Source organism: Syngnathus typhle, linkage group LG12 (assembly GCF_033458585.1).
Source record: "Syngnathus typhle isolate RoL2023-S1 ecotype Sweden linkage group LG12, RoL_Styp_1.0, whole genome shotgun sequence".
Classification (NCBI taxonomy): Eukaryota; Metazoa; Chordata; class Actinopteri; order Syngnathiformes; family Syngnathidae; genus Syngnathus; species Syngnathus typhle.
In genome coordinates, this window is record NC_083749.1 from 6,471,186 (window position 1) to 6,486,977 (window position 15,792).

The 15,792-nt window shown below is 39.8% G+C and overlaps 2 protein-coding genes across 2 annotated transcripts; both read left to right on the top strand.

The window, feature by feature from the left end:
• Positions 1-582: 582 nt before the first annotated feature.
• lman1 (lectin, mannose-binding, 1) lies at positions 583-8,428 on the top strand. Its single transcript, XM_061293877.1, has 13 exons — positions 583-886; positions 1,766-1,920; positions 2,779-2,886; positions 3,190-3,251; positions 3,696-3,795; positions 3,869-3,992; positions 4,360-4,418; positions 4,547-4,679; positions 4,805-4,992; positions 5,490-5,566; positions 7,588-7,756; positions 7,831-7,955; positions 8,031-8,428. The coding sequence occupies exons 1-13, from the start codon at positions 613-615 to the stop codon at positions 8,065-8,067; spliced, it is 1,611 nt and encodes a 536-aa protein (XP_061149861.1). The 5' UTR covers positions 583-612; the 3' UTR covers positions 8,068-8,428.
• A 604-nt stretch (positions 8,429-9,032) lies between these two features.
• cplx4a (complexin 4a) lies at positions 9,033-13,758 on the top strand. The gene is made up of 3 exons (XM_061293762.1): positions 9,033-9,341; positions 10,593-10,680; positions 12,658-13,758. The coding sequence occupies exons 1-3, from the start codon at positions 9,178-9,180 to the stop codon at positions 12,883-12,885; spliced, it is 480 nt and encodes a 159-aa protein (XP_061149746.1). The 5' UTR covers positions 9,033-9,177; the 3' UTR covers positions 12,886-13,758.
• The last annotated feature ends 2,034 nt before the right edge of the window (positions 13,759-15,792 follow it).

The following is a 15,792-nucleotide window of genomic DNA, read 5'->3' on the forward strand; positions in this document are numbered from 1 at the left end:
CATTTTTCTTAAAAAACTGACAAGACAAGACAATGGATCTTAATTTTCACATACATGGGCCACATAAAGTGTAATTGACGGTGGGCTGATTTTTGGCTACAGGCAGCCGAACCGTGCACTATAGTGAGGATGATGAAAGGGAAATTGGATGGCTGGACAATTGTTCATATAACTCTTACAGTGTCTTCTCAAAATATATGTCGGTTTACTTTTTAGAAATTAAACCTCTGCCTTGTTTTTGATGAATACTTTGGCCTACTGGTTGTTATGGCTAATTAAATGGTATGTAGTGTGCTCAGTAGTTTTGAGGGGTGCTATTTGCTGACAAACTTAACTTTCTTCTGTTGACATGTCAACCTGTTTTCTGGTCAATTATGTATTATTGACATTGCCACCGTGCTGTAAACCCCGAAAACCAGCTTGTGTTGACTTTACTTGCGTTATTTGACTCGGCGTGTGTCGTGTCACATCCCTGGAGGCCCCACCGGCCACCGCAGCATTGTGTGCGAGCGAAAGTCGTGGACCAATGAGAAAGCGCCCTGTTGGCCTCCAGGCATCCCATCATGCTCGGGTGCTGCTGCACTCAGTGCTACGTCAGCACTGACACGAAACATGGCGGTGCCCGGAGCAGCAACACAGAGGAGGCGGCGAACTTCCATCTCGGCGACGGGAAGGATGTTCGTCGCGCTTCTCGCAGGGTTGCTGTGTCACAGCAGTGTCGCCCAAGTGACGATCACCGACAACGACGCGGTGACGGACGCTGTCGCGAAGACACCGGACCCGGCGGATGCGGCTCCTCACCGCCGCTTTGAGTACAAGTACAGTTTTAAGGGGCCACATCTGGTCCAGCCGGATGGCAGGATCCCCTTCTGGATCCACATGGGCGGTAAGTGCAGATGTCATGCACTTACTTTCCGGGCATGCAAAACTCACAGCGGCTTGCAACGGCTCTGAGCTAGCGGTGCTAACGTCAACATTGACCGCTTTAAACCTTCCCAGTTAATATGCATGTTTTGGGTAATTGTCAATGCCATTGAATGAGTTAAAGGACGAAGACATTCAACTCTAAAGTTGAATACCTGATAAATTGCGTCACTAGCGACCCTTTGGATTGGCGTGTCATGCAGCTGATAGTGGACTTCTGCACTGTGCAGCCTCCATTCATAAAATACTGATAACGTACCGTCTGATGTCGGTACAGGAAAAGGGCAACGATGTCATAAGGTGCCGTGTTTTTTAATTAAATATTTATAATATTTATTCAGCCAAGAACACATTCACATTTGCAATTCCGATTTGGCTGCAGACAGCTGAATACAACAAGGCATAATAAAAGCAAGACATTATGGATATGTGCATATGCAAATTGGTTAATTAGGCATGTGTCACGTTATTTTTCCAACATAAGGGGTTTGTGTCTTTAAATAGTGCTTCTTCTAGGCAAGTATAAACCAGCATTGCTAAAGGAGCCCTGTATAAACCAGCATTGCTAAAGGAGCCCTGTCTTTGCTGCTTGTCTAAACAACAACGACTATTGCGACTTACTATTTAGTGATGTCATTTTGACGCTGCTGAATGATCAAAGTGCTGACTTGAGCCCGTCACAAAAAGGGGTCTTGCCCAATATCACCTATGACAAAAAGTCCCTCCTCCCAATATTGCCTTTTCTTGTCTGGATCATTTCAGTGCGCTGTGACATGGCATGAGGAACCTCATACAATCGTAAAATGTGCTTAAAAGTGTATCGCTCTCATCTCTCCGGCAGATGCCATCCCCAGTGAGGACCAGGTGCGTCTCGCGCCTTCCCTCAAGAGTCAGCGGGGGTCTTTATGGTGCAAGAACAAGGCGTCCTTCGAAAATTGGGAGGCCGAGGTGACATTCCGGGTGTCCGGAAGAGGACGGATGGGAGCAGACGGCTTGGTAAGAAAAAGCTAATAGAGTTAAAGCTCACAGGGGCACTTTTATAGAGAAATTGGATCCCTTACTAAGGAACATTGACTTTACTCTCATGTCCTCCTTGACTATGTTTGCTGATCTTTATTTTCACCAACTAGCATCTACGCTGCCCATTGGTTTGTCTCTCTTCCTTTTTTTTTGTTACTATTTATCTTTGGTAATGTTAATCTAATGAAACGGCACGTGAAGACAAATAGGAACTACATTGGCGCTGTTATCCGAACCGATACTTGTTATCAGTACTCGCCTATCACTATGGAAAAAAATGACGTTTGTTTGTTCATTCATTCGATTCCAGAAAAGACTGTGCACTCACAAAGGTGGAGCTTTATCTTGAATTAAAGAGAACAAGTCTCTTCTTCCAATAGCAGCATAAAGCAAGTTGTGATAATGTTTAGCTAATTCAAGCAAAGATAGGAGTGGCGTGTTCAACTAGCCCAAAGGCAGCAGCTGCTTCTGTGGTTGCTTTACAGGTTGTGTGAGAAATTAGAATACATCAAATGGCCTAAAGCGTTGATAATAAGTGTAGCGTGTAGGTACCTGCAGTAATTGCTGATTTATGGTCAAGCATTGATTTTGTTGGCTGGGGGGTCCAGAAATTCTTGAGATATTCCACTGGGTATTTGTTTTTACTCTGATTGTGTTGAAATTGTGTTTATATCAGTATGCAAGACCTCAATATTGGCCAAAAGTGTATCTTTCTTTATCTGGGGCAAAATTTTGATATTTTGTTTTTTTTCAATTGAGTTCCCATGATAAAAATATAATTGTTGCATTTGTCTCAGCCAAACACTTGAAGTGTGTCTCATTTTGTATCGACAGGCCATCTGGTTCACCTCAGAGCAAGGCCTGCAGGGGCCAGTCTACGGCGCCGCTGACAAGTGGAACGGAGTCGGGATTTTCTTTGACTCCTTCGACAATGACGGAAAGGTCAGTGTCAAGTCCACAGATTCGTTCCTTTTTTGTGTCTGAGTTGTAAAATAAAGGCAACATGTATAATAACAGGGCAAAGGTTGATTGATATTGCCCATAATCCAATTTTACTTCTTACAATTATCAAATATTAATTCCCTAACATCATTACCGTGATTTGATTAATTTAATGATTTACATTGTTTGCTTATCTCGCCGTCGTGACGAAACAAATCGTCAGAAGGTCAGGCTTGACCATGTTTCGGTTACAGGTTTGTGTGTGCATTTGTTCAAGATGAGCATGTTTTGTGTGCCCTCCAGAAAAACAACCCGGTTATCGTCGTAGTTGGAAACAACGGCAAACTTGTTTATGACCACAAACAGTAAGTAAGCCCGTCCTTTGCCAGCTCACATTTTTCACATTTGAGCAACTTTAAAGAAGATTAGGAAATATGATTATATTTGCTTGAAAGTAAATAATCCCCTATCTTTCCGTAATCTCCCGCAGACCAGTGAAATCTTGAAATCACTTTTTTTTCTTGGAATCCGTACTATTTCTTTTCACGTGCAGTATTTAATCAAAACAGGTCACATGTACAGGAAAAAAAACGGTGTTATTTATGGTTGTATGCTAGCTATTGATGAACGAAATGTGACGGTGCTTTCTTTGTGTTCATAATTTAACAAGTGAATCTGTTTTTTTTATGTACCATGCTAAAAGTATGCTGTTGATGCTTTATGATCCTCCCATTTTTAGATGCTGCATCTACAATAAGGACCAGGCCAGGGCACGACTAACAAAAATCCTTGTCTGATTTTGTTGGCAGTGACGGCAGCACACAAGCGTTGGGCACGTGTTTGCGAGACTTCCGTAACAAACCCTATCCCGTCAAAGCCAAAGTGACGTACTACAAAAAGACGCTGACGGTACGCACCAGTGCAATTTTGGCTTGTTGGTCACGTCCACTTTCTCTAACGCCAATCCGACGTTGCTTGGCAGGTTATGATCAACAATGGATTCACTCCCGACGCAAACGACTTTGAGCTCTGCACCAAGGTGGAAGATATGATCATTCCACCCGAGGGCTTCTTCGGTGTCTCAGCTGCCACTGGAGGATTAGCAGGTAATTTGATGGTGGAGCAAAAGCTTTCAAATTAGGCTTGTGAGTCAAGGTTGGCGTTTAAAAGGACAGTTTCATGCCAGGGTTTAGTCTCTAATTACTGTGTTGGGGCTTCAAACAAGGGCAGAGGCTTGACCTAAACCTAATGTTTTCAAACAAGTGTTAGGTTTTCAAATGAAGCCTCAGTCAATTAGGGCTTCTAATTAGCGTTCATATTGTTTAAGAGTGCTAAGAAATTCCTTCTAGCAATACTTATTCCACATAACAGTGTTGTTGTTTCGAATTTAATACGGTCCTGTTTTAATGCCACCATTTTATTTAATAATCATGTTTTTGTTTTTTTCCCCCCATTACATTGTTTCTGCACCAGATGACCATGACATCTTGTCCTTCTTGTTATTCCAACTCACGGAACCAGGCCAGACACCAGTAAGTTCCATTTGCTAGATTTTCTTTTCCGAATCCCACCACTTGTCAGTCCAAAGCCCCTTTTGAATTCATTGCAGCTTTTCTTTTTTTGACCATTTTTTGTGGGGTTTGTGGTTGCCCTCTTGAAGCCCCTACCAGAAGCGGAGATTCCCAAAGAAGACAAGGACAAGTACCAGGAGGAATTCCACAATTTCCAGCAAGAGCTTGACAAAAAGAAAGAGGAGTTCCAGAAAGAGCACCCCGACGTCCAAGGAGAGCCAAGTTAGTACTGAGGAGGCTAACGGCAATTTTGTTGTACATGTTTTTCTTTTATGACATGAGTGTAAATGTTTTGGAAAATGAGATCATTTCTGATTTGTTTGTTACCTGGATTTGTTTCTATGCAGTTGAAGACTTGTACGAGAGTGTGAATGATCGAGAGATCCGTCAGGTGTTTGAGGGTCAGAACCGCATCCACCTGGAGATCAAGCAGCTCAACCGGCAGCTGGCCATGATACTGGACGAACAGCGCCGTTACGTGACCATCGTCACCGATGAGATCTCCAAGAGGGGATCCAACACCGGCTCTGGACAGGTGGGTCAATATTACAACCCACAGTTGGAAAAGCACTCCTTTATTTTCAGATTTTTTTTTTATGCCATCTGCGCCAACATTATACTTCTTTACCTTGTAAAATATATAATATATTTTCCCTCTTACGATATTTATCATATTATATCAAATCTTGTCACATTACGACTTTTGTCATGGCTGAAGATTAAATAAATAAATACTTTTATAATATTCAGAAAAAGGGTTTTTGTTGACGGCATAAAATAATATTTTTCCTTGTAAATAAAGTAACTTAAAGTGTTGTTTTGTTAAATAGAAAATAAGGTTGTATTTGTTAAATCCTAAAATCTTTTGATGTTAGCATATTTTTTTATAAAATGACATCATTACTTGTTTTCATGTTGCCATTTCCTGCTTGTTTACGCTCAAATCACATTTTTTAAACAATCGAAACAAAGTCAAACAATGTTATTTTTCCCCAATGTTAGCTCCTCCTACCATGCTGTTGTTTATTTTAGCTGGACGTGGCGAACCAGCAGCTGGGCACTATTGCATCTTCTCAACAGGATCTGCTCAGGAACCTCAATGAGTTTAGGTGAGTCTCTTTTGTTTTTTTAGCATCGGCTGAAAGGCAAAACAAAGAGAAAATCCGAGCAGTTAAACCCCGGGGAAGAATATTTAATCTCAGGCTGCGCACATCTCAGGTGTCTGACTGTCTGCCATGCTAATCCCAAGATCATGCTTTCATGACATCCATGCGAAAGTAAGTTTGTTTTTAAAGGTATGTGTACATGGCATGATATGCGCAGTAATACCCACCCATAATCTTCTTAAACTTCTGGGGTCTTTATACTACAAAAAAACAACCCCCAAAAGTCATTTTCTTGAATGAAAGTGAAAGCCTGCCTGATTTAAAAAAAAAAAAAATTATGTACCCATACAGTTAAGAATATTTGAAATATTAGGTCATGAAATATTGTATGTGCTTATTTGTGGTTGTTCACACCCTTTCAAATTAAAGCCTCAGCAAAAAAAAAAGTATATCCAGGGGAAATTGAGTTGTACAATTACAAGAATAAAATGAATGTACTGCGACTACCATTTCTTTCCTTTTCAGCGTGGCCCTAATATTCCTTGGCAGAGCTTGGTTTTTAATGATTAAATAATGTCTCCTTTTTTGTAGCCGTCACTGTTTGATTGTGTCTTAATTTGAGCGTGCCATCTGCATGGTGACTTAATCACAATATTAAAGATTTCACTTTATGTAACATTAATCTGTCATGTATCATAAAAGAAGCAAGCTGTCCACGTGGCCTAAATCCCATGTGCGTACATGATTTAAAAAAAAAAATAATTATGATCATTATAACATTGACCCACAACTTTCAGGTCGATCATTTGTTTGACGGCAGTAAAAGGCCAGTCCAGCCTCAAACGCACTAACTGATTTACGGCTTGTCGCTGGATTAGAAAATGCTCATAAATGGGTCACTAGATGAAGATTAGATGCCATCTTTATTAATAAACGCTCACTTACTTTCTCAAGGGAGATTTATTTTAATATATATGAAAACAAATTACATGTTGATTTGCAACGAAAAGGACACGTTTTAGCGCCGTATCAGATTAGACGTCTTTAAATACATCTGCCATACACAAATGCAAGACTTCCTTTCGTTTGTCCATTTTTTTTTAACTCTGTCCTAATCGTCTTAGATGTACTTTAAGATGATAAGCAAAGGTTACTGCTTTCTGCCTGCCTATAATCAACTGGAAGAAGTCTTTTTTTTCCTCTGATTTATTGTATGACTAAGGCGACCGAATGAAAATACACTTTTTTTTTCTCTCAATAAATGCAATAAAATAGTATCAATGTGATTGAAAATTTTGTAGTAACATAATTTTTTTATGGCGGGTTAACTTTTGTTTACCTGTAGCACAACGTTTTACTGTAACACAAAAATAATTTTGGTAGCATAACTGACGATCATAAGCAACTTTTTTGCTACTTCTTTAACTTTACTTTCTTCTTTCTTGTACCGTTGCTTTATTTTCTTGTAGTACTACAACTTTTTTTTCTTGTAATACACATTAAATGTGTCAATTATTGTTCAGACGCGCTAATTCTGTCTGCTAGCATCACAGCGAGTTGTTTCCTTAACCTATTCAGACCTTGTAATCTGATGTTGAAACATGTTTTTATAAGGGATTAATTTGGCAATCATGACCTGTTTTATCAGATGGTAATTTTCTGGTTTTCAAACTTTGGCTATACAGATCCCCTGGTGAATAGGGATTAAAAGATTAAACAGGGGACAAATTGTATCACAGTTGCAAAAAAAAAAAGGAAATTTCCAAAAATGGTGATACCCACTGTGGGTTGTGTTTGCCAATATGGAAATTAGACTCGTAGTCTGTTTTGGTATTTTGAGCGGCCTTAGAAAAACCTTTCTACCGATTGCTATACTTTATCTAAATTAATATTCTTTTTTTTCTTGACTTGACTTATAACTGATATTGTTTAAGCAATTTTACGATTTTCCTAATTCTCCTAATAAAGCTCATTTTTTCAGAAATTGTGACCATCATAGTACGTTCTTGTTTTTTTCTCGCCAGGCATGCCTTCTACGAATCTCTGAAGCAGATCGGCTCAGCCCAGCAACAACATCAGCAGCAGGGTGGCGGCGTGGCCACATACGAGAGCATTCAGCATTTCAACGATATCAAGGAGCACCTGCACTCAGTCAGACGCGACCTGGAGCACCTGGTACAACGTGGCGCTCAGGTCAGAATGCAAAGTTAATGCTAACATTGTCGCGTCATTTGTCTTCTGCCCACTAATATGAGGACTCCTTGTAGAATCCTGGTGAGAAGGTCCAAAGGTGCCCCGAGCTTCCCCCCCTGCCTTCCTGCTTGTCTACCGTCCATTTTGTCATTTTCATTGTGGTCCAGTCCGTTCTATTCTTGTGTTATATCATGTACAAGTAAGTTCATGCTTATTATTTATCTCATAAATTCAAATTAAATGAGCTGCTAATTTCTCTTTTTCTGTGCTGCAGAAGCCAACAGGAAGCAGCAGCCAAGAAGTTTTTTTGATGCAGAAAAAAATTATCTAATGAATATGTAAATGAGGGAATGTCTATTTTAGGTGATCACCCCCCTCCCTCCATGTTTTTTTCTCTCCCAAGAGTTCCTAATTTATTGTACCTGAAAGGAAAATATGATTTATGTGCAAGAATTTTGTTTTGCTGAATCATCTCCACATTCTTAATTTGATCCTGTTTATAACGAGTGAGAAACAAAATTTAATCCTGACAGTATTTTTGCGTGGTCACATCTTTTGGGATTTTTGGGATTTTTGTTCCCGGAACCGTTGCTGACAAAAAAAGAAAAACCCTGTGTCTTTTTTAAATGTGTATTTTGTATGAATAAAGCTGAAAACCTGTTGAACACTTGACACTTGCGTTAAAACTGAAAACCACACACATGTACACACACATAGGCACAAATATTATCTTCATTGAAGACTAAATTATCTGCAAATCCAATTGTCTTTTATAAACCAAACAAATATTTTGAAATGGGACAATTCTGTGCACTTAATTTAACAATGGCCAAAATGGAGTTAGCCCACTTTTGTTCTCAGTGGTTTATGTGCAATAATGGTGATGGATGGAGAAGCCACAAATGCTCACTCTCTCCCACCTGTCAATCACCCTCTCCCCCCTCAAACAACAGCACGCCAGCACGGCATGGAGAAAGGCTCTAGTGAGGATAAACGAGTAATCCCGCTTCTCTCGCAATTGCAACGCCGCACGTTCTCCGCTAATTCAATAAAGCGGCCATCCCGGGTTACATCTCGGATTCTGTTTTTAAAACGTCCTATTTGGTGCACATTCAATTAAAAAGACAAAACGTGCATGCTCTCTGAAAGGTCTGCTTGATTCAAAAATAGATAGGGATCCGTCCATCTGTCTCTTAGCATAGTGGAGCCGTGGAGGATTTAATCCAGATTATGGCCGAACCACACAACTTTGTGTGTGTGTACGTGTGTGTGTTGCTTGTCATCACTGCGTCCTTGGTTGTATAGACAGGCAGCAGGTTAGCTCGACAGCTACAAGGGAGCTAAGGGAACCGGAGAACAGAAACCAACCCAACTCACTTTCCTTGTTCCTCAACCCCCGAAAAGACAACAAAAAATTCATCATGGCTTTCTTAATCAAGAGCATGATCGGAAACCCGCTTTCGGGAATAGGCCTGGGCGGCGGAGGAGACAAGGAAGAGGAGGCCGCCCCATCGGACCCGGCCAAGGCGGCAGGCATGACGCGAGAGGAGTACGAGGAGTACCAGAAACAAGTGGTGGAGGAGAAGTGAGTGCGGGCCTCCATTTTGGATTACTGCAGGTTGACCTTGAAAAATAAAATGCACACATAGATTTGAGTAAATACTTCACTTCTGCTAGTTTACAAGTTGTCACCTCTACAATTTGAGGATTTTTATACAGAATCTAAACCTTTTTAACCTTGTACAGGCTACATGTCTTGCTCAATAATCTGCCTTAATCTGTCATTTTATTCGAGTTATGTTGGAATTCTGGATGACGTTAGCCACCATGATTTGAGTAAACAGTCAAACTGGATTCAATGACATGTCAATTAGTTGAAATACTTGATTTTACAATGCCCAGGATACATTGCACATACTAAATGCTGAACAATAATCTGGTTTAACATAGCATTTTATGACATTTCATGAGAGGAGACATTTGTGCACAAGCATATCGTGGCAAAAAAAAACTATTATAACTCTATTACAATCAGTATTTTGAAAAATTGTTTGTGAGGAGGCGAGTTGGGGCGTGGGGGTGGTATTCCACAGCATGAACCAAATCCCGTCAACCCAAATTACATAACAGGATTCATCAGCCTCTCTTGTTTTTGTTTATTTATTCATTTAAACAATGGACACGTTAAACGGGAAGAATTAAGTCAATATTTTTCCAAATACATTTACCTAAATTTCTCAAAAAATATGACACTTTGATCAAACTATTTTAAGTTTTTTTCTTATTGTTGTAATATATACTGAAGATGCAGGCTACATGTTTTTGCATGATTTTTATAACCGCTCACTCAGTCCAGCACTTCAAGAACAAACTTGTTTGTTGTTTTAAAAAAAGGTTGTTGTCTATGGATGCGTTTTGGTGATGTGCTCTTCCAGTCTGGTCTGATAATCTCAATCTTTAATTGGCTGAGGGAAAAGTACTCACGTCAAAGAAACTTGGCAGTCAAACCTGAGACAAGCAAGTTTACTTTTCTAGTTGGGCAGGATTACTAAACTATGTCTCACGCGGCCAATGAGAGTAATAATAGTGCATTTGATCACATTCAATTAACCTTTGCATCATATTTTTCCAGAAAAAGAAAACCAAAACCATACCTACTATGTTTTGTCGCACTAGTGCTGCCTAGACACAAAATCCAGCTCCTGAAGCCAGGTTAATTTAGCAACATGAAATTTGGTAGGCATGTCTCACAGAAGCAAAATCCCGCAAAATAAATTGAATTCATGTGGAGTAAGAATTAAGTTTCACCGATTTTGCACAAATGAATGTGTTTCAGGATGGAGAGAGATGCAGATTTCTTGCACAAGAAGGCCGAGAGGGCGACGCTGAGGGTGTGCCTCAGGGAAAAGTACAGGTTGCCTAAGGTAGGCGCAGTCAAGTACTCATCATCTTAATGCTACAAAAACAACAATGGAGGCCACCATTTTGTATAAAAGGGTTGCGTTTGAAGAATGAAAAGGTCTAGCGACACATGGACTTCATCAAGAGCATTGTTTTGAAATGTATACTTTTTTGTTGATTTGTAAATGTTATTGTGAAATACTTTGCTAATAGTTTCAAGTGTATAGGGTTATTAGGAAAAATGTATATTAAAAGATTCACTTTTTTTATACCAGCGCTAATAAATCTCAACTGCCAAATGAAAAAATTATTGCCAAATCTATTGCCAAATTTTGCAAACGTTAAGATTTTTTTGTGATTTCCATACAACATCATATTTACTCTCTTCCAGCTGCGGATTGAGTCATGTTGTAGCTAATCAAATTAAAAAATAAATATCTAAAAGGAAAAACTACATTTTCAGACACACTCGAAATAAAATCAAGAAATTTTGAGGGCTAAATCTTGTGTTCATCAACAAGGTGCTCCTTTATATGTCTAAATGATTACATCGGAACATGGTAGGGAATGATTGTGATTAGAAGAGGAGGTGCGAAGCGCGTCACCAGATTAGACAGGAAGGTGTGGACTTTTTGTGGAAGCCAAAAATCCACTGAGCTGAGATCCCAGGATCACTCGGCATCAGCCCATGTGATTGGACTTCACCTACTGTATATTTTCCATACATTGGAAAAAAAAACGGGAATATTACGGAACATTTAGTCGGCATGGAGGGAGCACAAAAGGTATGTTATTTATAATTTGAATACAGCTTCCAATGAGCCATTTACAACAATCGTGAAACTCTATTTAGAAAGTGTGATTTTAATGCATGCTCTTGACCTTGTCCACTATTGTGTGATGAAAAAAAAAACAATGGGCGCTCTGTGGCCTTTTATAGCACATTTATGTATAAATCTAATTATTCCGCTCTAATGATGTTTACATTGTACGCACAATAGCAAAGGCAACCGTGTCTTTATTGAGACTGATTTGCAGCATCGTAACAATAGTAGAGGCTTACAATAGATTCTTTTTTGGAAAGCATTGGGGGAAGGGTTAGTTGAAGAGGTAAATACTTTCACTGAATAACAGGAAGTTGTCGTCCATCTTATGGCATTAGCGTGTGACTCAGAGAACGTTATCTTTAGACTGCTGGCTGTGGATAATCCCCATCATTGGACCTTAAAGTCCAGTGATCCCGCCTGCACAGGCACGATCGACTAAAATTGATCGTTTGAATAAAATTATTGTACAGCTTTTGTTTTGAAATCCAGCACGGTCATCTTGAATATCACACGAAAACGTATTTTGTAAATGTGAAAAATCTCAGAATTTGGAATTACATGGCAGCCAAATGGGAAATCGGGGGTCAACAGATGAGAATCAATGGTGTGTATACTATCTGTAATTAAATTTTATGAGCAAAAGTATTTTGGATTGTCAGAGCCATTCATATCAACTGCTTAGTCAAGAAATCGTCAAATTTCATATTTTTTGTTTTGTAAAATAGCTGTGCTGAAAGAAAATGTTTTCTCCTCGCACTACTCCCACCCGCTTTTTACGCAATAACGAAATCATTACAGAAATAACACGGATTAAGAAATATTCATCCACTTGTTTACAGCATATCTAATCTTCCGTTCAATCATTTCAATCTTCCAGTGTTTTCAGCACTTGCAGAAAAACATGTTAATCTGAGGAAAAGTTGTTTACCTTTATCATGGGAATTTCCTCGCATATTCACAAGGCCTGCGTATGCCCCACTGTTGCACTAAGTTTCACAAAAATGTATGAAAATGAAAGTTCTTTTTGTGTTTGTCTAGAAACATCTGACGTTTAAATAACTAATTATGCCAGAGACAAAATCTGAATTGGATCATCATCTAATTCACAATGGAAACTAATAAAAACTATTTGTCTAGTTGTCAAGTTGAGGCGTTAATTGTTGTTGGATGCAGAGCGAGCAGGACGAGAACATGATCGAGATGGCCGGTGACGACGTGGACGTGCCCGAGGAGCTGCTCAAGATGGTGGACGAGGATGCTACCGAAGAAGAGGGCAAGGACTCCCTCATGGGCCAGATTCAGAACTTGCAGAACATGGACATGGACCAGCTGAAGGAAAAGGCGTCAGCCACCGTCACCGAGCTCAAGACCAAAGCCGAGGAAAAGTGCGCCGTCATGTGAGGAAACCAACAGCAAAAAGAAGACCGCTGTGCAAAAGCCACCATTGGATTTGTTGTTTTAGCGACACGATCGCAACCAATCAACAACTTCCACCAAGGTTGAAATGTTAACCCCAAAAGAGTGTTTGTTTTTCTACCCATTTATTAACCAGCACACCACTTCCTGGTTCCCAAACAAATCGGCGTTACCATTCCGATTCAATCATCATCAAAAAAAAAATAATTCCTGCACCATTATTCGGATCCTCAGCAAAATGTGACGAAGGTTTTGTGGGATTTGTTTATGTTTTTAGCTTAGTCCTGCTAACTGTCCTAGTATTTACTTGATACGTTGTGTCCAAAATGATGACTATTTAGAACAACAAAGATGGCCCAAAGACTTTTCCACGGTGCGCTATATTTGTATTTAAGGCACTGGAAAAATAAAATTCAATTTTTTTGTTGAATTTTAAGATAACAGCTAGCTTCCGTCATTGCAACACACCTAAAATCTAAATTGCCACTCAAAACTTAAGCATATGTCAAATATCGACCATGAAAATCTATTTAGTAATCAATATCAGGTGCCATGTGTATCAATAGGCACCTTTTAGAAATGTCCTGATTTTCCATAAAGACTTTTTTCCAAAATGTAGATTGTATTTTTGCACCACTTCAAATTCCTTTTAATGGCGACCTGACTTTCAATCTTTATTTTTCCGTTTCCTGTGACAACCGAGAAGGTTGCCGAAGTCTCCTAAAAGCATGTTTACAGCCTGTTGACAGAGTGTTTTGACCTCCCTTACACAATGTTTATGCTAGGTTGTTGATGGGTTTTTTTTTTGTAGTTTTTGAGCTAATTGAGACTTTTAGCGTTTCAACCTGTTGACGCAAAAAAGGCACGTATTTGCCCACAGTCACCTCGAAACACACAGTATACGGCAGTGCAATAAATAATGTACATATGAAGGTGCAGATCAAATAAAGATGTGTATTATGCAGTATTTATGTGCATATTGGCTGCTTTATTATTTCCACTGTCTCTCTATGCAGACAGTGACTAAACATTGTCTAAACATTGCGATGAGAAAAAGCTGAATGTCACTTAGATGATAATTGTCATATGCGGTGTCTTGATTTTGAAACAGGTCAGACATCATCTATTTTCTACTATTCTTATTTTACATGGAGCAAAAAATACAAAAAAATAAGAACTGATGATCGTTACTTTGTTTTAATGAATACGGACTACTACGGAGTAAATATTGTGATGCGATGTGGATGGGGTTTTCCCCCCCTTTATTTCCATTATTACTTAATCGTGGTATTCGTATAAGTCAATTAAGGGATGCTGAAACAATCACATGATTGCGTTACGTTTGAGTCAATGTGACGGGATCACATTTCGAATCCTTCATTGGATTTTGAAATGCATTCAAGAGACAGCTCCACATAGCCACTAAAGATGATCAAAGTAGAAGCGATTAATACCTGGTAGAGGGATAGTTTTAATTCAATTGGGCGTTATCCAAACACTTGTCAACGAGGGGACGATTAGGGGTTGGTTGTGATCGAGGGCGGGGCTGCGGGTTTGGGGTGACGTTACACGGTCATCAGTTAAGAGTTTGCGGTCCAAGTTTGAGCGGCTGTGGATTTGCAGTCTGCAGATTAACATCTAATAGGATCACAGAGGCCCGGTTTGTCGGACAGGCCCTCCCCACTCCATCCATCCAGCTATGTGTGTTATTATTCTTAATGGACGTGTGACCTGTGATTCCTCAAAGCGCTACATAGCAATGTTTATGAAATGATCAATCACGTAAGATAAACACACAAATATTCCCTGGGCATAATGTTAGGCACAATCTAATGCAGGGTTTGGAAAACATGCATTATTAGTCAACATTACGATAATTCCTGGTGTTTTTGTAATTTTGGAGGGTGGGAACTAATTAGGCATCAGGATTTAGATGGAGGGGAGGATGGGTTGGTTAGTTGGTTGGTTGTTTGGGTTGGGTTTGGTGGATGCATGGACGCATGGATGGATAGTGTGAATAGATAGTGTGAATCGGAGTATGAGCGTCCTTACAAACCGGACAAACCCAGATTTGAAAATCTTACCTGAAGTGTTGCCAGAAGACTGGGAGCTGTTATCGCGGTCATATTTTCTTCCATTTTCACTTGAGTGAGTCAACAGATGTCAATTATCCTGCAAGATAAGCAATAAATAAATAAAAGCACCAAAAAGGATGTTGTGCATTGACCCTGTGGTGTTAATTAGCATCTCTTTCCCCCTCCTTCTCTCACAGGCCCACAAAGGATGAGGTCACCTTGTGCAATTAGGAAAAGCTAAATAGTTGGGGGGGGGGGGGGGTTAACTCTTTTGAGCAACATCATGTAATCTCCCTTTAAGCGGGATTACCACACTGCTGTCAATCTTTGTTTGCTCCTAAATGGTTATCGCTGAAAATTGTCTTTAGTGTGTGGTTCCCGACCGAGGGGACCGACCCCGCACTTAAAATGTAGGCTTCTTTAATGGATCAGAAGGGAAAAATTAAAGCTATTCCTGCACTACAGAGGGACACGCAGCCCATTGGCCAGAAATGACACTGGCGCACCAGGTCATTCTTAGTCCAAATCAAAGTTACAAGCAGCAATAGATGAGAGGGTGCGCAACATTTAGGACTCCAAAATGAATCAGAGCATCATTGGACACTTTTGCTGTGATTGGATATTTGAATTGCAGGTCAGAAATATGCCAATATACCAATATAGTTCATAGTGTATACATATTTTACAATAAAACGTAACTATATTCATCATTTCATTTGTACATGTGGCTGAAAAGCAAAGTGTGTAAAGTCTCGGTCACCGATAGGAATGAAGCAATAGCCTCTCAAGTATCCGCATTCTCTCCTTCGTGCTCATT